At 41.8% G+C, this 23,313-nt stretch overlaps 1 protein-coding gene across 1 annotated transcript; it reads left to right on the top strand.

Moving 5' to 3' along the window:
- The first annotated feature begins 6,262 nt into the window (after positions 1-6,262).
- On the top strand, positions 6,263-23,132 carry LOC128652709 (ecto-ADP-ribosyltransferase 5-like). The gene is made up of 5 exons (XM_053705641.1): positions 6,263-6,277; positions 8,524-9,235; positions 19,767-19,793; positions 20,441-20,470; positions 23,029-23,132. The coding sequence occupies exons 1-5, from the start codon at positions 6,263-6,265 to the stop codon at positions 23,130-23,132; spliced, it is 888 nt and encodes a 295-aa protein (XP_053561616.1).
- Positions 23,133-23,313: the final 181 nt, after the last annotated feature.

Here is a 23,313-nt window from a genome sequence, read left to right as displayed (position 1 = left end):
GTGTGTGCAGCGTGGCACGATTGCCACGCCCAATTGGCAGAGAGAGAGAGCTGTAAGCTGAAAGAGGTATTTGCCTAAGATTCGTAGGGGGGAGTAACCCCTAGGTCGGCACCTAGTGGGTGTCACCTCCCCCATCCCATGACATCACTCATCTCTCTCCCTGCCCGCTCTCTGGGCCCTGACCGACCGCCAGCTAGGGCGCATACGACCAGCCCAGTAAGGCGACCCCCCTCGGAACGAGTCGTAAAAACACGCTCCAAGCGGGTGGAAGACTAAATTACCCCCTGGACTTAATGGGCTAGTTCAATTAAACCTACCCAAGCCAGGGTGAGCCCTAGCCATTACCCTAAGCCGCCACATCTTCCTCCAGGGTCGGGTAAGCGAAAAAACCTTCCTTGAAGTCTGGAACCAGGAACAAAAGAGGGCTGGATTCCCTGCAGTCAGGACCTATAAAGGTAAGCAGAAACACCCGCCCCTCCACTTGACAACAATGTAACATCTAGTACCTTCCAGACTTCAACTCAGTTATCCCTTAATTTTGTTACATGCCCAGTAGAGGGCCTCCACTTCCATAAGGGATAAACCTCCTATTACGTCTTACCTGTACCCAACTTAAATAAACTTAAATACCATATATAACAATAGATTAGATGAAATAAGACACTTGACACATGTTAAATGGGCAAAAGACCGGTCACGGTCACATTTATTATCACATAAGCCTTTAAAACTAGGCCTATGTAAATATGCCAACTAGGCAACAAAATCCTTCAATAGGAGAACTGTAACAGTTCTTTGCTGGTGGCGGCAATAAACTAGCTAAATTAACCCCTACTAACAGACGGCCAGGGCCCTACACGGTGTGTGCAGCGTGGCACGATTGCCACGCCCAATTGGCAGAGAGAGAGAGCTGTAAGCTGAAAGAGGTATTTGCCTAAGATTCGTAGGGGGGAGTAACCCCTAGGTCGGCACCTAGTGGGTGTCACCTCCCCCATCCCATGACATCACTCATCTCTCTCCCTGCCCGCTCTCTGGGCCCTGACCGACCGCCACAAGAGCCAACCGCCTCTTGCCGCCACAACTGACAAGCTCAAACCCATATATTAAACAATAACAATAAACTTTAACTGCTAGACAATAATTCAAACAAACCCTAACAATGCTTTTCTAATATCCCCTAGAAAAATGTCCAGACCCACCTCTGTAAGGTGAACGCCATCAGGGCGATAGAGAGCCTTGTTGTCAGCCGTCAACTCGTCATGCCTAATGGCAAAACCACCTAACGCCGTGACCGTCCGCCCCATCTCCCTATTAAGCTTCTTTCTCACATTATACGCTGCCCTCTGATTTACGATATGCCGCCAACGCAGTTGTGCAACTACGTTGGACCAACCAATCTGGACATCAGGAAGCCAAGCAGCCAGCCAGCGTATGTCAGAAGCCATCCTCCAAATCAAATCCAAAACAGGAACGGACCCCATGTCGTTCCCTCCCAAATGCAGCACAATAATGTGAGGTTTCCCCCACCTCCTGTGAGCGTCCTGAAGCAAGGTGGGTAACTCATCCCAAGTTAACCCCCTGCGCCCTAGCCACCGTACATTAGCTCTGGATGCTGCAAATCCCAATTGCTGCCCGTCCGGCCTCTGCGACGCCCTGATGGACGCCCAGTGCACGAAGGAATGCCCCACTATCCACACCCGTTTCGTGGGAGCATTCTTGCCTGAAAACATAGGATACAAACTGAGCCAAGCATGACCTACAGTTACATATTTCCATACACCACACATCCCCCAACCGTTTAGCCCCCTTCCTATTCAACTAGCGGAACCCGGCCTAATGGGGTTCGTCCCCCAAAGGACGAATATATGATTTAAAACGACCCGACTTCCAGCGCCCTAATTTCTTGATACCGGACTCCGATACACCGCTAGTCGCCGCGCTCGTGGCCGCCCCTATCCGAAAGGAATGGGACGTGATTTTCACAGGATCCAGCCCGACGGCAGCCGCCGCCTTTGCTAAGACCCTTTTAAATTGAAACAACGACAACGCCGATCCGTCTTCATGAATAAATAACTGACGCAAGCCCTGTGGCCTAATCTGGCAATAATCGTGGAAACTCCTAATTGGGCAACATTCCGGGAATTCATGCTTTCCCAGCAGAAGCCAAGCTCCCTTGCCATCGGGGTCCGTCTTGGACCTAGGCACAAGAAGCAGCAGCCCATCATCCGATGGCCGCACGTGCTCCCATTGGATCCCACCCATTTTATCCGTCTTAGATGAAGCCACAATTTCACCGACCCTCAGAGCCCCAGCCAAGGCAAACGAGAAGGCCGCCCTAAACAGTGCTGCCTCAAACCTTGACGAGCACACTGACTGCAGTGTACCCACCATGTCATGCAATCTAAGAGGTGTAATAGGTTCCCTACGGTCTTTTTCGCGCGGGGACATCCGCCCCCAACCCTTCATTACTTGCTTCACAAGAAATGCCCGGGAATAATCTGCAATGCCGAACGTCTTATTGAAAAACGCGACGGCCGAAAGCCTGCTCTGAGCAGACAGTCTGGATACGCCCTGACTATGTAACCATGCAAGCCAGTCAAGCACCTGTACCTGTGTCTCTGTATGTACGGCAAACCCTTGTTGCCCGGCGAAGCAAACCCACGATCTCCAGTGTTTCTCATAAGCACACCAAGTCTTGGGAGCCAAGGACGCTCTGATTAGGGGGATGACGCTCTCCCAGCCCCCGCCATCTGTCAAAGAAAAGGAGGGCAATTTAGACCGTTTCTCGCGGCCCCTGGCGCCACCCTCCTAAACTGATCTCATTGAAATCTGGACAGAGCATCCGCTATGACATTCCTAACCCCCGGCACGTGCCGAGCCATGAAACGCACGTTCCACTGTAAGCAACGCAACACTAGGTGGCGCAGGTACGTAACCACCCTGGGTGACGATGCGGAAAGCCGGTTGATGGCATAGACAACACTCATGTTGTCGCACCAAAAAAACACCGCCCGATTGGCCAGTCTCAATCCCCAGAGCTCGACCGCCACAATGATTGGGAAAAGTTCCAGGAGCGTTAGGTTCCTGGTTAAACCCGCCAGAACCCAATCCCTTGGCCACGGAGCAGCACACCACTCGCCATCGAAGTAAGCCCCATAACCAAAGCCACCCACCGCATCTGTGAATAGATGAAGCGAATGACTGGTCATGGGGCCCTCTCGCTAAATGCATACTCCGTTGAATTTCTTTAGAAATTCCTCCCATACCCAGAGATCCTCCCTCATCTCCGCTGACACTTCCACCCTGGAAGCCTTCCCTTTCGGGCCCTGCAATTGACCCTCCAGCCTCCTGTTGAATACCCTTCCCATAGGAATAGCTCGTCCTGCGAAGTTCAGGAGTCCCAGCAAGGACTGAAGTTCCTTAACGGAAATCGTCTTAGCACTACGCACGGACAAAACCACCTGCAACAGGCGGTCGACTTTGTCCCGTGGCAGCCTAGCAACAGGCGGTCGACTTTGTCCCGTGGCAGCCTATAGACCGCCGCCTCAGTATCTATTTCTATACCAAGAAAAGTAAGGCAAGAACAGGGACCCTGTGTCTTATCCTCTGCCAGCGGCACGCCGAATTTACCCATCATGTCTTGCATGATAACCATCATGCGTGAGCATTCATCCGAACCTGCCCTACCTACCAACAGGAAGTCATCCAGGTAGTGGGCCACGGCTCCACCCCCAGAGGCCCTCTGCACCACCCAATGCAGAAAGGAACTAAAGCATTCGAACAGTGCACATGATAGCGAGCACCCCATGGGAAGACATTTGTCCACATAGAAGGCCCCGTCCGCCTTCATGCCCATTAGCCGAAATGCAGACGGGTGCAGGGGCAGCAAACGAAACGCTGACTCTATGTCCAGTTTCGCCATTAGCGCCCCTGCTCCTTTGCCCCGTACGATACCTAGAGCATCGTCAAAGGACTGGTAGTGTACCGTGCTCATGTCTGGGTCGATGGCGTCATTCACCGACCCCCCTTTCGGAAATGACAAGTGATGTATAAGCCGAAACTTGCCCGTGTCCTTTTTGGGTACCACCCCTAATGGGGATACCACCAAATCGGGCAGCGGCCTGGCCCTGAAGGGACCGGCCACCCTGCCCAAAGCCAGCTCCTTACTCAGCTTTTCCCGCACTACCTCAGGGAATTCATATGCTGACTTAAGGTTCCTGTGTACCACGGAACCCACCACGTCGCCCCCCACCGGAATCCTAAACCCCTCCCATAACCCGGACCTAAGCAGTTGAGCCGCCTCCTGGTCCGGGTAACGCGCCAGCCACGGCTCCATGGCTGGCAACCTAAGTGGGGTTGGGGCCCTTGTACCCAGGACCGCCCCTGGATGCCGACTTGTCTGCGCCAGCATCCCTCCTTTTGACGCAATCCACCCCTGAATGTGGTCCATTGCAGAATTTGCAGATGTGACGAAAGGAACAACTAGCTCCGCTGTCACACTGTTTATCCTGGAATTTCCAGCATTCCCTGCCCCGGCGCTTTGACCTCTGCGCCGCTTTGCTGGCTCCTAGCCGCAGCCCAGTGGTGCTGCCTGCACCCCCTTCAAGCCCCAGTTTGGACCACAGGTCAATATCCTTGGTTCCAAAGTGCAGGAGAGGGTTACCCACCATCTTCCTGCGGAAGGCCATGTCGTACTCCCGCCACGCACCTTCCTTAAACCTAGCGCGGATATCGTCAATGGTATCCTCATATTTAAATAGATTATGACCCTGAGTGGGCCATTTATCTACATAACACGTGGCTAACACCCTAAAGCATTTGTGCCACTCCTCGAATGTCTCCGGCCGCTGGACCTTTTTTGGCCCCGTGCCGTCAGCCGCGCGTTCCCTAGCCCTACATGCCTCCGGTGAAAGTTCAAAGATGTTGACGTAGCGTCCATCCTGAATCTTTTTTGACCACCTTCGATTTCAGGTGTCCATATAGGGAGTGCACCAAGCACGAGTAAGTGTCGCCGTGCGACGCCACATGCCGTGACATCGGGGGTGCTCCCATGGCCGGGAAACCAATGCTAGAGTCCTGAGCTAATGGGACTGCATGACTACTCTCCGCTCTAGTGACCTTCCCTTTTACCTGCGCCGCTACCAGCTTCTTTATCATCTTAAACATCTCCTTCTGCCCTTTTCCAACTAAGCCTAAGTCACCCTCACTCTCAGATCCAGACCCACTAGAGGATGAACCCAGCCCTATGTGTGCAGATGTGTGTAAGAGAAACTCACCGCTGCGGGCCAAAGGCGGCGCAGCTCCTGCCGGCGACTGCTGGTATCTGTCCTCTGCAGCAGCTGGAGATGAAGATGCAACCGGTACTGCTCCTTGCCTGGATGCAGAAGCCATAGCTGGAACAGACGTATCCATGGACACACCCTGCGGAAACAAAACATTTTGGGGAGTACTCCTTGCGGATGAATGGACCCCTGAGGGGTTCCCCACCTGCTCCCCAGACAAACACACCCCCAGTGCAGCAGAAACCGCCCTCCTTATCATCTCTTCAGTCCCACTGGAAATCTGTCCCTGTGACACATTCACACTTTCATTGCCAGCCCCACAAATCATACCAGGCGTTACCTGCCTACTAATGTCCCTGGCAAATATTCCCCCTGAGGCAGTCCCTGCCACATCAAGGTATTCGGTATCCCCATGTAAAGCCCCTTGCCTAGCCACAGTTATCCCCCTGTGGACCCCGGTGCCCGATCTAGCCTGAGCAGCACGACCTGGGATTACCCCTTTACCCCTCTGTTTTACCCAGTGCCTTGCCAGCCGCCCTCACAGGCCGCACATTCGCACGCGCTCCCGCCACCCCAGGTGCCCACCAATCCGCACAGAGCCTCCCCAACTCACTAGGGCTTCCTCCGTGCGGTGAACTGCTGCTGTGTGGCATGCTGCACACTCTGCTTCTACCGCGCTCCTGCCTGTCTGAAACATCGCTCAGGGAGGATGCGCGTGACGCGGCGCCGGAAGGGGCGTGGCTACGGCCCGACGCAAGCCCAGGGACATTGAGATCCCAGACCACGTGGGCGCCCTGCCGCTCAGCCTGCACCCCAGAGCCAATGGCCGGACCACCAGGGGGAAAGTTCCCCACCAGGGCCTGCACCATAGAGAGAACCGAGGCCAAGGCCTCGGGTGAAAGGGCCTGGAGCTGCTGCCAGGACGCTTGCCCGGCCGCAGCATGGCCCGCTTGCCCCATATTCCCAGGAGGGGGATCAGAATGGGAATCGATAAGGTTAGGGTAAAGGGGAGGGGGGGAATCCGGTTGAGTTAAGGGAACCCCGGGCAGTGACCCCCCCCTAAGAAATAAAGGCCCAGGCCTAACAGAGTCAGAGGCCGGAACCTCAGCAGCCCTAATAGCATCAGGGTGCGGGGGTTGAGTGCTTGAGGAGGGACCCTGGGACCCAGAGCTCACAGCAGTGGCTCCAGTTCCCAGCCCCCCCCCTGGTTGTAGGCCTCTTCTGAACCCTGGGGGCCGCCTTGGTTTTTGAAACTGGGGAAGGGGGTACCACATCCTCAGAAGCTGATCCACTTTCTCTTGCAGCTCCTCTCATACCATACTTCACTGTACCGCTTTGGGGGCACAGACTTTCTCTTGACCTGCTCCATCTCCACAGAAAAATCCTTCCTTGAAGTCTGGAACCAGGAACAAAAGAGGGCTGGATTCCCTGCAGTCAGGACCTATAAAGGTAAGCAGAAACACCCGCCCCTCCACTTGCAACAATGTAACATCTAGTACCTTCCAGACTTCAACTCAGTTATCCCTTAATTTTGTTACATGCCCAGTAGAGGGCCCTCCACTTCCATTTTAATTATTTAGCACGCCACTTGTAACCTTGCCCTAAGTCAATTTGGAGCAAGAAACTTTAATGGTTTCTTGTAAAACTGAATCTCTGTATGTTTAGCAGTTGAATATTTTCTGGGGATGGCGTTGAATGTACTTTAACCCATAAATGTATTCATTAAGATTTATCTTGGAACACAACCATTTGTTTTCAATTATGCATTTTACTTACATATATGAGGTACTGCTGTGGGGTCATCATGCTCCCCAACATATGCGTACATCTGCTTGGGGTGGTGGGAGAGGGAAAAAGTGTTTTCAGACAAATATAGAGAGTATGCAGAAAATATATTATTGTGGTTAAGATACATGGATTCTGTTGTGATATTTTGGAATAGAGGCAAAGGTACTCTGCTTGAATGTATTAATCTATTAAATCAAAATGACATCAATTTAAGAGTGACTTATAACTTGGATCTAGTAAGTGTGAATTTTCTGAATGTCAAAATAATAAAAAAACACAGATGGGAGACTTATTACAGATCTATATTATAAATACACATCAACCAATTACATTTTGCATTTCTGTAGTGGTCATCATTTCATTAAGGTCTCTACCAGAAGGTGAATTTCTTAGACTAAGATGGAATTTTTCCAGTCATGTGCAATTTAAACTTAGAGCCAGAGAATTTAGATCAAGACTTAAGTACTGAGGTTTCTCTGCAAAAGATGATCAGAAAGGCATATTAGACAATCAGGATGCAGATGTGAGGTGTATAACTACATACAATCAAGATCACAATACAATAATAGAGATTCTTAATAAACATACTTGTGCTTTAAGAACAGACTCAGATATGTCTCAATTCATTGGGGAGAGAAACAAAATTACATTTTGGATTAAATATTGTGAGATTTAAGAGTGATTGAGGGTGCTACTTACTTTTCTCTTCTTTTTTATCTTTTCACCACCGTTATCTTCATCTTCAGTGGCACAACAGCTCAACTTTGACTTTAACCAATTTACAGGGTGTAAACATAAAGAAAATGAAAGAAATTTATTTAAAAATAAAAAGATCTATTTTTACTCTACAACGTTCCTTTTTTACAGCAGGGCAACATCGGCACATCATTTAATGGGTCACTATTATATCATAGATCTCTTTTGGTTCCTCTGTTTATGAATTCTTGAAATGTGTAGCGTCAACTATTCTTTACAAATCTTAAAGGGCCACTGTAAGTAAATATTTTCTATGCCTGTTACTAACTAACTACCCCAAATACGCTTTTTATCAATAGCATTTCATTAACATATCTCTACCGTATATCAGAAATCTTGTCTGCAAATTTAATTGTTTTCCAAACCCACTCTGTGGGTATCCTTTGCTCTGTACCAATCCGTTTACAATACCTAGGTATCAAAATGGCGCTTTAAACACAAAGTTATTGGTTTAAGTATTTTGAACACGCAGTGCTGAAAATAGTGGGCAGGATAACGTGACATCATCGGCGAATAAAAGATATAACTTTTAGAACGTTATGAAACTTCGTTTTGGAGAAAATATAGGTCAGTAGGTTTTAATTAATGTTTATTAACTTTAATATGTTAGTTGTTTAGCTTAAAAATTATAACAGAAAGTAATCCTTTAAGTGAGTAACAAATATTTAACACACATTTCATTGTCATCTTTCCATAGGTGAAATGTCAGGCATACGAGCTGAACATGCGTGCCAATCATTTTGATGACCAGTACAGAGGTTGTGAGGATGAGATGGAGAGAGAAGCTAATCAGTTGCTACAAGATGAGAAAAAAAAGAATTCAGATTTTAAAGAAGTTTGGGAACATTCCCAAAAAAACTGGAACAAGTTAAAAAAGCAGAAAAATATAAAGATCCCAGCTGGGTTAAAAGATAATTATGGAATAGCTGTTGTAACTTTTACAGAAAACTATCCCGAAAAGAATCCTTTTCACAAACAGTTAAATGATAAATTAACAGAGGCTGGAGAATCTGTTGAAAATTATCGTAAAAAATTTAATTTCAAGGCATTTCATTTCTACTTAACAAGAGCCTTGCAAGTGCTTAGGACCCAGAAAGATAAATCCAAAATATATAAAACATATAGGGGAAGTAAAGTTTCTTCTAATGTGGCAAATTTTGTAAGGTTTGGAAGATTTACTTCATCTTCCCTAAATAGAAATGAAGCTAAAACATTTGGAGAAAAGTCCTTCTTTAATATAAGTACAAGATTTGGGGTGAATATTACAGCCTATTCCATATATCCTAATGAGGAAGAAGTTTTAATTCCAGGCACAGAACAATTTCAGAAAAAATCACACAAAGGAAATGCATATAATCTTACAAGCACAGGACAAATGTGCAGTTATTTTAATTGTGCTTATTTTACAGGTGAGTTTAAATAGTTTTACATATACGTGGGTTTTTAAAAATGTAAACAAAATATCTATTAATATTTATCAAACTAAACTGAATACATTAAACACCATAAGCTCCAAAGAAAAACAGAAATAATTATTTATGGGCACCAAATTGTATACATTTATGTACAAATCACATAAAAGCACATTGACTCATATTGTACTTTTAAATGCAAAACCTATTCATCATAAACCACAGATTTTTATTGATGCAGGAAATAAACAGTATATACATATTAGGTGTGTAGCCTAATACTTTGTATGCCTTGTCATTGTATCTAGACTGAAAGAATGTAATGAGTCCCTTTCATTTGTTTTAATCAAGGCCAAGGAAGCAACAAACTGTCATGCAGAGATTGCAAATACTAAGTAGTTGTATCCATAATAAGATCCCATCTGGTTTTCTGGTGATTGCAAAAGGAAAATAGAGAGATACATTCAAAAGAGAATGAGCAAAGCCAAAAATTGTACTTCAAATGAACAGTAGAGTTGAAAGTTTAGTCTCTATTAGCTCACTATCGCCTAGATTAGGAGTTTTGCGTTAACAGGCGTGCGGTGCTAACGAGCAGTTTATGCTCACCGCTCACTTACAGACTTCGCTGGTATTACGGGTTTTTACAAACCAGGCGTTAACCTCAAAAAAGTGAGCGTAGAGCAAAATTTAGCTCCACATCTCACCTCAATACCAGCACTGCTTACGTTAGCGGTGAGCTGCTAAAACGTGCTTGTGCACGATTTCCCCATAGGAATCAATGGGGGAGAGCCGGCTGAAAAAAAACCTAACACCTGCAAAAAAGCAGCGTTTAGCTCCTAATGCAACCCCATTGATTTCTATGGGGAAATAAAAGTTATGTCTACACCTAACACCCTAACATGAACCCTGAGTCTAAACACCCCTAATCATACACTTATTAACCCCTAATCTGCCATCCCCGACATCGCCGACACCTACATTATATTATTAACCCCTAATCTGCCGCTCCGGACACCGCCACCACCTACATTATACTTATGAACCCCTAATCTGCTGCCCCCAACATCGCCGACACCTACATTATATTTATTAACCCCTAATCTGCCGCCCCCAATGTCGCCCCACCTAACTACATTTATTAACCCCTAATCTGCTGCCCCCAACATCGCCACCACTATAATAAAGTTATTAACCCCTAAACCTAAGTCTAACCCTAACCCCCCCTAACAAATATCATTTGAATAAATCTCAATAAAATTACTAGAATTAACTAAATAATTCCTATTTAAAACTAAATACTTACCTATAAAATAAACACCAACGGCTAGATTTAGAGTTCTGCGGCCAAAGGGGTGCGTTAGCTACGCGTGCTTTTTTCCCCCCCACACCTTTTAAATACTGCTGGTATTTAGAGTTCACAGAAGGGCTGCGTTAGGCTCCAAAAATGGAGCGTAGAGCATAATTTACCGCCACTGCAACTATCATTACCAGCGGTGCTTACGGACGCGGCCAGCTTAAAAAACGTGCTTGTGCACGATTCCCCCATAGGAAACAATGGGGCAGTTTGAGCTGAAAAAAAACCTAACACCTGCAAAAAAGCAGCGTTCAGCTCCTAACACAGCCCCATTGTTTCCTTTGGGGAAACACTTCCTATGTCTGCACCTAACACCCTAACATGAACCCCGAGTCTAAACACCCCTAACCTTACACTTATTAACTCCTAATCTGCCAACCCCGCTATCGCTGACCCCTGCATATTATTTTTAACACCTAATCTGCCGCTCCGTACACCGCCGCAACCTACGTTATCCCTATGTACCCCTAATCTGCTGCCCCTAACACCGCCGACCCCTATATTATATTTATTAACCCCTAATCTGCCGCCCCCAACGTCGCCGCCACCTACCTACAATTATTAACCCCTAATCTGCCGACCGGACCTCACCGCTACTATAATAAATGTATTAACCCCTAAAGCTAAGTCTAACCCTAACAATAACACCCCCCTAAATTAAATATAATTTTATTCGAAATAAAATAATTCTTATTAAATAAATTATTCCTATTTAAAGCTAAATACTTACCTGTAAAATAAACCCTAATATAGCTACAATATAAATAATAATTATATTGTAGCTATTTTAGGATTTATATTTATTTTACAGGCAACTTTGTATTTATTTTAACCAGGTACAATAGCTATTAAATAGTTAATAACTATTTAATAGTTACCTAGTTAAAATAATTACAAAATTACCTGTTAAATAAATCCTAACCTAAGTTACAATTAAACCTAACACTACACTTTCAATAAATTAATTAAATAAACTATCTACAATTATATCAACTAAACTAAATTACAAAAAAAAAACACTAAATTACAAAAAAACACTAAATTACAAAAAATAAAAAAAGCTTACAAGAATTTTAAACTAATTACACCTACTCTAAGCCCCCTAAAAAAATAACAAAGCCCCCCAAAATAAAAAAATGTCCTACCCTATTCTAAAATAAAAATTGTAAAGCTCTTTTACCTTACCAGCCCTTAAAAGGGCCTTTTGCGGGGCATGCCCCAAAGAATTCTGCTCTTTTGCCTGTAAAAAAAAACATACAATACCCCCCCCCCAACATTACAACCCACCACCCACATACCCCTAATCTAACCCAAACCCCCCTTAAATAAACCTAACACTAAGCCCCTGAAGATCTCCCTACCTTGTCTTCACCACGCCGGGTATCACCGATCCGTCCAGAAGAGGGTCCGAAGTCTTCATCCTATCCGGCAAGAAGAGCTCCTCCAGAGGGTCCAAAGTCTTCATCCTATCGGGCAAGAAGAGGACATCCGGACCGGCAAACATCTTCATCCAGGCAGCATCTTCTATCTTCTTCCACCCGGCGCGGAGCGGGGCCATCTTCAAGCAGCCGACGCGGAGCCATCCTTCTTCACCGACGGACTAACAACGAATGAAGGTTCCTTTAAGGAACGTCATCCAAGATGCTGTCCCTCGAATTCCGATTGGCTGATAGGATTCTATTAGCCAATCGGAATTAAGGTAGGAAAAATCAGCCAATCAGATTGAGCTTGCATTCTATTGGCTGTTCCGATCAGCCAATAAAATGCAAGCTCAATCTGATTGGCTGATTGGATCAGCCAATCGGATTGAACTTGAATCTGATTGGCTGATTCAATCAGCCAATCAGATTTTTCCTACCATAATTCCAATTGGCTGAGAGAATCCTATCAGCTAATTGGAATTCGAGGGACGCCATCTTGGATGACGTCCCTTAAAGGAACCTTCATTTGCCGTTAGTCCGTCGGTGAAGAAGGATGGTTCCGCGTCGGCTGCTTGAAGATGGTCCTGCTCCGCGCCGGATGGAAGAAGATAGAAGATGACGCCTGGATGAAGAAGTTTGCCGGTCCGGATGTCCTCTTCTTGCCCGATAGGATGAAGACTTTGGACCCTTTGGAGGAGCTCTTCTTGCTGGATAGAATGAAGACTTCGGACCCTCTTCTGGATGGATCGGTGATACCCGGCGTGGTGAAGACAAGGTAGGGAGATATTCACGGGCTTAGTGTTAGGTTTATTTAAGGGGGGTTTGGGTTAGATTAGGGGTATGTGGGTGGTGGGTTGTAATGTTGGGGGGGTATTGTATGTTTTTTTTTTTACAGGCAAAAGAGCAGAATTCTTTGGGGCATGCCCCGCAAAAGGCCCTTTTAAGGGCTGGTAAGGTAAAAGAGCTTTAGAATTTTTATTTTAGAATAGGGTAGGGCATTTTTTTATTTTGGGGGGCTTTATTATTTTTTGGGGGGGTTTAGAGTAGGTGTAATTAGTTTAAAATTCTTGTAAGCTTTTTTTATTTTTTGTAATTTAGTGTTTGTTTTTTTTGTAATTTAGTTTAGTTGATATAATTGTAGATAATTGTTGATAGTTTATTTAATTAATTTATTGATAGTGTAGTGTTAGGTTTAATTGTAACTTAGGTTAGGATTTATTTTACAGGTAATTTTGTAATTATTTTAACTAGGTAGCTATTAAATAGTTATTAACTATTTAATAGCTATTGTACCTGGTTAAAATAAATACAAAGTTGCCTGCAAAATAAATATAAATCCTAAAATAGCTACAATATAATTATTATTTATATTGTAGCTATATTAGGGTTTATTTTACAGGTAAGTATTTAGCTTTAAATAGGAATAATTTATTTAATAAGAATTATTTTATTTCGTTAGAATAAAATTATATTTAATTTAGGGGGGTGTTAGTGTTAGGGTTAGACTTAGCTTTAGGGGTTAATACATTTGTTATAGTAGCGGTGAGGTCCGGCCGGCAGATTAGGGGTTAATAATTGTAGGTAGGTGGCGGCGACATTGGGGGCGGCAGATTAGGGGTTAATAAATATAATATAGGGGTCGGTGGTGTTAGGGGCAGCAGATTAGGGGTACATAGGGATAATGTAGGTGGCGGGGGTGTGTGGTCGGCAGATTAGGGGTTAAAAAAATTTAATAGAGTGGCGGCAATGTGGGGGGGCCTCGGTTTAGGGGTACATAGGTAGTTTATGGGTGTTAGTGTACTTTAGAGCACAGTAGTTAAGAGCTTTATGAACCGGCGTTAGCCCAGAAAGCTCTTAACTCCTGACTTTTTTCTGCGACTGGAGTCTTGTCGTTAGATTTCTAATGCTCACTTCAGCCAAGACTCTAAATACCGGCGTTAGAAAGATCCCATTTAAAAGATAGGATACGCAATTGGCGTAAGGGGATCTGCGGTATGGAAAAGTCACCACTGGAAAGTGAGCGTTAGACCCTTTAATGACTGACTCTAAATACCAGCGGGAGGTAAAAACCAGCGTTAGGACCCCCTAACGCTGGTTTGGACGGATAATGCAGAACTCTAAATCTAGGCGTAAGCTAGCTACAATATAACTAATAGTTACATTGTAGCTAACTCAGGGTTTATTTTTATCTTACAGGCAACTTTGTATTTATTTTAACTAAGTACAATAGTTATTAAATAGTTATTAACTATTTAATAACTACCTAGTTAAAATAAAGACAAATTTACCTGTAAAATAAACCCTAACCTAAGTTACAATTACACCTAACACTACACTACAATTAAATTAATTACCTAAATTAAATACAATTGATTACAATTAAATAAAATTATCTAAAGTACAAAAACCCCCCACTAAATTACAGAAAATAATAAAGAAATTACAAGATTTTAAAACTAATTACACCTAATCTAATCCCCTTAACAAAATAAAAAAAGCCCCCCCCAAAATAAAAAAGCCCTACCCTACACTAAATTACAAATAGCCCTTAAAAGGGCCTTTTGGGGGCATTGCCCCAAATTAATCAGCTCTTTTACCTGAAAAAAAATTACAATTCCCCCCCCCAACATTAAAACCCACCACCCACCCAACCAATCCTACTCTAAAGCCCACCCAAGCCCCCCTTAAAAAAACAAACACTAATCCCCTGAAGATCACCTTACCGGGAGACGTCTTCACGCAACCTGGCTGAAGTCCTCAACGAAGCCGGGAGAAGTCTTCATCCAAGCCAGACGAAGTGGTCCTCCAGACGGGCAGAAGTCTTAATCCAGACGGCATCTTCTATCTTCATCCATCCGGCGCGGAGCGGGTCCATCTTCATGACATCCGATGCGGAGCATCCTCTTCTTCTGACGGCTAAACACAAAATGAAGGTTCCTTTAAATGACGTCATCCAAGATGGCGTCCCTTCAATTCCGATTGGTTGATAGAATTCTATCAGCCAATCAGAATTAAGGTAGACAAAATCCTATTGGCTGATGCAATCAGCCAATAGGATTGAACTGGCATTCTATTGGCTGATTGGAACAGCCAATAGAATGCCAGCTCAATCCTATTGGCTGATTGGATCAGCCAATAGGATTGAACTTCAATCCTATTGGCTGATTGCATCAGCCAATAGGATTTTTTCTTCCTTAATTCCAATCGTAGCGGTTTAGGGCTTTATATATTTATTATAGTGGTGGAGATGTCCGGTTCGGCAGATTAGGGGTTAAAAAATGTATTTTAGTGTTTGCGATGTGGGGGGGCCTCGGTTTAGGGGTTAATAGGTAGTTTATGGGTGTTAGTGTACTTTTTAGCACTTTAGTTAAGAGTTTTATGCTACGGCGTTGTAGTGTAAAACTCTTAACTACTGACTTTAAAATGTGGTACCAGGCTTGACAGGAGAGGGTGCACCACTCACTTTTTGTCAGACTCATAATACCAGCACTATGCAAGTCCCATTGAAAATATAGGATACGCAATTGACGTAAGGGGATTTGCGGTATTTCCGAGTCTGGCCAAAAAAGTGAGCGGCACACCTGTACCTTCAAGACTCGTAATACCAGCGGGCGTTAAAAAGCAGCTTTGGGTCCGGCCAACGCTGCTTTTTAAGCCTAACGCAAGACTCGTAATCTAGCTGTATGCCTATTACAGAACATAAGAATCATGTAAATTAGAATGACCCCACCTTAAAAGAAACCAAAGACCACTAGCCTCTGAACAAGGGAACAGAACAAACCACAAACAATTATTTCACACTTTTTGGGCCTCATCAGTCAGGTGCTGTTGTATACCCCTAAGCATGTGAGCAAGGAGTTAGAGTAACTACAACCATGTTAATTTGTATATGAAAAAGAAAGAGAGAAACTCTCAACTAAGACCAGATCTCTGGGTACAGTCTTTTATGTCATACTGAACAAGCACTGATATGTTTTCAAGCTTTGAGTGCTTCTCCTCATTTATATTATTTTCTGGTGATGTCAACATAGGCATATTTAGTTTACATAAACTTAGGTTCAACTTTTTCTGCTTCCCCCTACTCTTCCTAGCTCTCTACTTAATTGTTTTGTATTTACACTCGGAAGTGAGCACAAAAAAGTTGCCAGTGATAGTTAGGACAGATAAATTGTGCTCAGCTGGAGTTGTATTTCTTTGCTTCTGGGCTTAGATTCAGTACTTTTATTACTAAAATGTCAGCACCCTCAAATCATAGACTGTGCGACCAGATGTGTTATATAACTGCACTGACTTGCAGGTAGAAGGGGGAGCACATGAGCCTTAGCTTCCAGGGTCTGGAGCAGCACATGACAACTCTCACTGCCAGGGGAGAAACTACAGGGGGAGCAGAGGTCGCAATTGCTTAAAAAAAAAAACATTAATTTTTTTTACAAAAAAATACGTTGACCTGCCACTGCCTGCACTCATATCATGTGAGTGTGACATGATGCTTCACTAGTGTCTCTGACTACAGGGTTTAGTGTTTCTGTTTTACCCATTGGTGTTTATGTGTGTGTGTGTGTATGTATGTATGTGACTGTGTGTGTATTTATGCATGTATGTGTGTATGTTTGTGGAACCAGCAAATTACAGACCTTGTTACTAAAGCATGGGGGGGTAAACAGTGTCAGTCTATACAGTACCACTATATACAGTACGGGGGGCTGGACCATGTCACAGACTACTGTGGTCACTTTATAAAGTACTGGGGCGGGTAGGGTCAGGCCAGCCATCTCACTGGCAGATTACAGACTCTGTCACGGACTCACTATATACAGTACTCGTGGGTTAAACAGTGTCAGTATATACAGTAATGGGTGGTCAGACCATCTCACAGACTGTGGGCACAAGGTACCTCATTTTGTAGACATGTAATCTGATTCACATTTGTTTCTGTGTTAAATGTAAAAAAAAAAAAAAAAAGATATGTATCAAATTCACTTTTTCTTAGATTCTTGCACCTGGGCCCTGTGGTTTCTAGTTACGTCTCTGCTCATTGCTCTATAAGTGTTGCTTTATTTTGTTTTTCTAAACCTTAGACATTTTAGCTCAAGTGTTTTACTTACTGGTAGTACCAAAGTAAGTACTCACTTCATGAATAGTTGTTGAAATGACGTTGTTAAAATGGCAAATGCTCACTGTTAGTATATTAAATGTAGACATCTTCCAATAGGTTAATATTGCAAATTAAATGTATATACAAATTGTTTTCTGCACAATGTTTAACATGCCAAAGACAATCAAACAGGTTTGCCAATCTTTTCATTCACCACAGCTTTAGTGAATTAATTATATCCCTAATAAATATGCTAATAGGTAGTAGTCATGGATATTTCAACCATATGACTACTATAGGGTTTTTTAAAAGAAGAGACTTTTTTTGCATTATGGGTCTCACTATTGTACAGTATATATACAAAATGTTTAATTATGCAGAGTAAAAAAAAAAGAAGAAAAGCAAAGAATAGAACACTTTCATTATATATCCCCCCCCCCCCTTTTCCTGTAATTTAACTCTGACAATTGTGAGTTTTCCATTTCTGATAATTGGAAGTACACAGTGCAGGCTTCATAAGCCTGACCCTGCCACATATCTATCCATAATTGGCCTCAGCAGATGTGATAAGATAAGATGCTTGTTTTACAAAGATAATGGCAGTGGCAAGCCATGTCTACTTCAGTAACAAGTCTGGTTGGTTCCTTAAATTTGGCAAGTGGTGGGGGGAGCTTGGCCATTGAAAAACAATTGGAGTAAACAAGGTGTTAATCTATTTGAAACACTTTCACACTGGGCCTGTATGTTAACTTATTGCAACACTACACTGAAACCTGGTAGTCACAGCATATTTTATGTTCCTTTAGGTAAACGGCCTCATTAGTGTTTTTGGCTGAGAACAGTTTAAGAACCCTCCCATATTTTTATACTACAAAACTTGTGTCTAATAAGTTTACACAGACCATGTGGTAACCAAAGGGTCAATTGACAGTTGAAAGTGGAGACTGTTCGCTATCCATTGAGGGGCCATGTGCTCCTTTATGTTGCTTGTTGGCTAAGATTAGTGTTCTTCAAATGCATATCCTGATCATATTCTAGATGAGTGCACAAACCAGGGGACGGGACTTCCTCTCCTCTTACCCTCTAGCATGCTCATGGTAGCAATGATATCTTGAAGCAAACTTAGCTACAACTCTCCTGAATATAACACCCCACCTTTTATAATAGAATACAATACATTAGAATAGAATCATTTATTCGTCAAAAAAAGAAAAATAAACAAGGAATATTTCATGGTGTAAAAGTATCGGATGACAATGAACAAACTAATACAATCAGCAGTGTACAAATCTAACCATCAAATATATTCACAAACAGTGACTAAGGTTTAATTTATCGTACCAAAAGTGAAATAATTAGCGCTGCGGAATCTGTTGGCACGCTACAAATAACCGATAACAATAATAAATAAGAGAAGTATGCTATTTTAATAGCCTGGGGAAAAAAATATTCAGAAAACATTTTTCCCGAATTTGTTAAACTCTCAACCTTGGCCTTTAATAAAAAGATAGACGATTAAAAAAACAATAGCCAGGGTAAGATGAATCAGATAAAACATTTCAGACTCTCTTATTTATCCTTAAAAAGAGTAAATGTCTTCAAGATAAATAAATTGACCCCCAATGATTTCTTTCACAGATCTCACAATTCGGTGTAGTTTCTCCTTTAATGATAATGTAGCAGAGCTATACCAGGTTAAAATAGAGGGTGATAAAACTGATTCGATGATGGCTGGAAAAAAACAAGTTAAGTTAAGAATTTCAAAAAAGTTGTTAAAGGGACACTAAGGTTTTATTAAATTTTCATGATTCAGATACAGCATGTAATTTTAAACAACTTTCCAATTTACTTCCATTAAAAAAAATGTGCACAGTCTTTTATATTTACACAATTTTTGAGTCACCAGATCCTACTGAACATGTGCAAGAACTCAGACTATACGTATATGCATTTGTGATTGGCTGATTGCTATCACATGGTACAGGGGGACTGGAAATATACATAACTTTAAAATGTGTTAGAAAAAAATCTACTACTCATTAGTAAATGCTATTGTATTGTTTTGTTATCTTGCATTTGTTGGTTATGCAAATCTACTGTGTGTACTGGTCCTTTAAGAGTTTTTCATTATAGTAAAAATATTAACGTCCCATTTCAATTCATGTTGAATTGTTATGCTAAGGATTTTTTTTTTCCTTTAAAGGGACACTTTCCAATTTACTTCTATTATATAATTTGGCAGTCTTTTTATATTCACACTTTATGGGGAACAAGATCGTACTGAGCATGTGCACAAGCTCACAGGCTATATGTAAACTAGTCTGTGATTGGCTGATGTCTGTCACATGATACAGGGGGCTGGCAAATGGGAGAAAAAAATACATTTGTCAGAAAAAAAAATCTACTGCTTATTTTAAATTCAGAGTAAGTGTTAAATCATTGTCTTTTTATTATGCACTTGTTAATTATGCAATTCTACTGCACTGAGTGGTCCTTTAAGTTAGTAAATTACCCCCTTCAGGTAGGGGTTGTAGAGTAGATCACCGATTACAAAGAAATGGTCTTTATACTGTACATAAGGTAACTAGCACTGTTGTATTAGAGGGTATAGACTTTAGATGGCATTTTTTATTGGTATTTTTTTATCTTTCTATGTAGGAAACAAAAGGACCAAAAAATACCCTGGTAAGAAATGTTATACTCTGACATAACTGTTTCACAATCTATATTCATTTTAAAAAGGGACATAACCCCAGAAATTCTATTGAACAATACACAATATACCTCTGTTAAAACGTTACAGCATTTAAACACGGACATTATTCTCTGGTGTTCACACCCACCACACGTCAGTCTTTAAATCAAGATGGTTTATGTACTGTACATAAAAATAGGTTTTTACTGAATGGTCTCAATGAAAGTATATTGCAGTTGATTTCGGATACATTTGGGGGGATTATGTCCTATTGGAATCTAATAGGATAAGTTATAAATAAATCCAATATTGTTTAATAGATGTATTTATTAGATAGATCTATTTATTAGATAGATTTATCGCTTAATTTAACAACACATTAAACACCTCATCAGTGACCCATTTAATATTTTGGTTGCCAAGAGGGTATAAACATGGTCTATACATTGGGCTAAACAGTAAACTTACTCCTTGCTGGTAGCAAGGGGTTCACTGCTGTTTAATCACAATCTTCTTTAAAATGTTAGCATTTTGTGCTGTTGATTAAAATAATAATAATAAATAACTATGCCTTACTTTTGACATAAGGAAACAGAATAATGTATGTTTTTCGTGTTTTGTGTTTCATATATTTTAGGAAAAACTAAAAAGCCTATGTGTCACAGAGGTAAGACACAACTATTTTCCATGAAATTGTTAATTATATTTATTGACTTGACCACTTAAAACAAAATACTTTATTGAATAGGGCATTTTACAATGTATTATAGTTTTGTTGTTTTATTTAAACAAAAAAACACTTTTAGTTTTTGTGCTTGGGGAGTGCGTAAATTATCTAGATATATGGATACTTGTTAGGCTACAAAGGACCCTTGTCATTTCAGACTCTCAATTCCTCCTGTATTTGTTTATCAAATGTTGTCTTCTCTCTTACAAGTTTTGTATCATTGTTTTATTTAAATGAATTGTACCCATGAACAGCGCTGCGGGATATGTTGGCACTTTATAAATAAAGCATACCTCCCAACATTTCAAAATTCAAAAGAGGGACACCCCATCCCCCCACCCTGCAGCAAAAATAAAAATTTTAATGTGGTGGACAGGAGCAGGGACGGGGCATAACAAATTCATAAGCCCAAAGTAATATAAATACAATTCTAAATAAAGTCATATATTTTAATACTCTTAGACAGCAAATCAGACACAAGCTCAAACCACTGGTATAGCTATGTGAGATCTGTATTTAATTAACCATTGCAGAGAGAGTGCTAAATCTTTTTATCTTAATTGGACATTTAATAATAGCAAAAATGCATAGTAACACACTACATAGCATATACTTACACATGCAGATACACACACACTACATAGCATACACTTACACATGCAGATACACACACACTACATATCATACACTTACACATGCAGATACACACACACTACATTGCATACACTTACACATGGAGACACACACTATGTATCATACACTTATACAGGCAGATACACACACACTGCATTGCAAACACTTACACATGCAGACACACACTACATAGCATACACTTATACATGCAGATACGCACACACACACTACATAGCATACACTTACAGATACACACACACACACTACATAGTATACACTTACCCATGCAGATACACACACACTACATAGAATACACTTACACATGCACATACACACACACACTACATTGCATACACTTACACATGCAGACACACACTACATATCATACACTTATACAGGCAGATACACACACACTACATAGTATACACTTATACATACAGATACACACACAGTACATAGCATACACTTATACATGCAGATACGCACACACACACACACACTACATAGTATTAACTTACACATACAGACACACACACACACTACATAGCATACACTTATACATGCAGATATACACACACACACTACACAGTATACACTTACACATGCAGATACATACACACTACATAGTATACACTTATAAATGCAGATATACACACTTCATAGCTTACATTTATACATGCAGATACACACAGATACACACTACACACCTTACACTTATACATGCAGATACACACACATACACACTAATAGATACAGATAGACACACACACTACATCATATATGGGTATCTGTAACTCATTGTATGGGGTCCTGGGGTTGGCAAGCACATTAGCTGGCAGTCTGAGGCTGCCACTGTCCATTACCCTGGTGTTAGCACTGCTCATTGAATGAAACTGAAAGCATGCTAGTATTATCACCAGGGGTAGACGTCATCACTACCAGGGGTTAGAGGTCATCATTACCTGAGGTCAGAGGGTATACAGCCTTCCTACTCCTGCTTAAAGGGACATGAAAGCCAATTTTTTTCTTTCATGATTTAGAAAGAGCATGTCATTTTAAACAACTTTCTAATTTACTTCTATTATCTAATTTGCTTCATTCTCTTGATATCACTTGCTGAAAAGCATATCTAGATATGCTCAGTAGTTGCTGATTGGTTGCTGCACCTAGAGGCCTTGTGTGATTGGCTCACACATGTGCATTGCTATTTCTTCAACAAAGGATATCTAAAGAATTGAGCAAATTAGATAATAGAAGAAAATTGGAAAGTTTTTAAAATTGCATGCCCTATCTGAATCATGAAAGTTTAATTTTGACTAGACTGTCCCTTTAACCCACACACCATTACTTTTCCACTGCTTCTGAGTATGTGCCCAATAGAATTTAATTTTTTTAAATGCATGGGGCAATGCGGGACAGATGCCTAGCAACCCGGGACAGCGGGACAGACCCCTAAAATCAGTACTGTCCCGTGAAAATCGGGACAGTTGGGTGGTATGAGTATAATAATAATAATAATAATAATAATAATAATAATAATAGCAAGGCTGTGTGGAACATAAGATTATCTAACAGAATTTCCACACAGCCTTGTTTGCACAAACTGTATTTTATTACCTGATTTATATCTGTTGCTAAATGTTCTCAGCAGAAGATACAAATAAATAGAAAACTATTTAAAACATGGTGGCACCCATTACTTTATAGAAAGCAGAATACTTTATAGAAACTAAACCTCTACACCTATGTCTTTAATATTTTAACTAAATTAATGTAATTATAAAAAATACATAAACATTTTATTTTCCAGCTATTCTTTGCATTGAATGTTTTTACTGTTTTATATCTCTTTAATGATTTGTGAGATACAAGTGGCTCCATTGATAGCAATAGATCTCATGTTGCCAGTGGCTGCACCAAGGAGGTGTGGGTACAACTCTCTTTGAAATCTGTAATTTTTGAGCATTGAATTTGCAGAGAGGTTTTTTTTTTTCAGCAAGATATCATTTTTGCTAATGTGCTTTATTGAATCTTGGCAACCCCGGAGGAATGTATTTGAGGGAGGTGTTATTGACCCCTCTGTTGCCAGTGAAAATCTGAGGTGAGAGATAGGTCAGTTGAGTAATTTTTATGTTTAGAAAGTTGGCACC

Source organism: Bombina bombina, chromosome 3, assembly GCF_027579735.1.
Source record: "Bombina bombina isolate aBomBom1 chromosome 3, aBomBom1.pri, whole genome shotgun sequence".
Taxonomy (NCBI): Eukaryota; Metazoa; Chordata; class Amphibia; order Anura; family Bombinatoridae; genus Bombina; species Bombina bombina.
Note: the sequence above shows the minus strand (reverse complement) of the source record. Positions and strands in the feature narration are given on the sequence as shown.

Excerpts from the sequence above, each read along its gene's own strand:
- LOC128652709 (XM_053705641.1), top strand. Across the intron at positions 19,794-20,440 it reads AAGGACCAAAAAATACCCTG|GAAAAACTAAAAAGCCTATG; the intron begins GTAAGAAATGTT and ends CATATATTTTAG. Across the intron at positions 20,471-23,028 it reads AAAGCCTATGTGTCACAGAG|ATACAAGTGGCTCCATTGAT; the intron begins GTAAGACACAAC and ends ATGATTTGTGAG.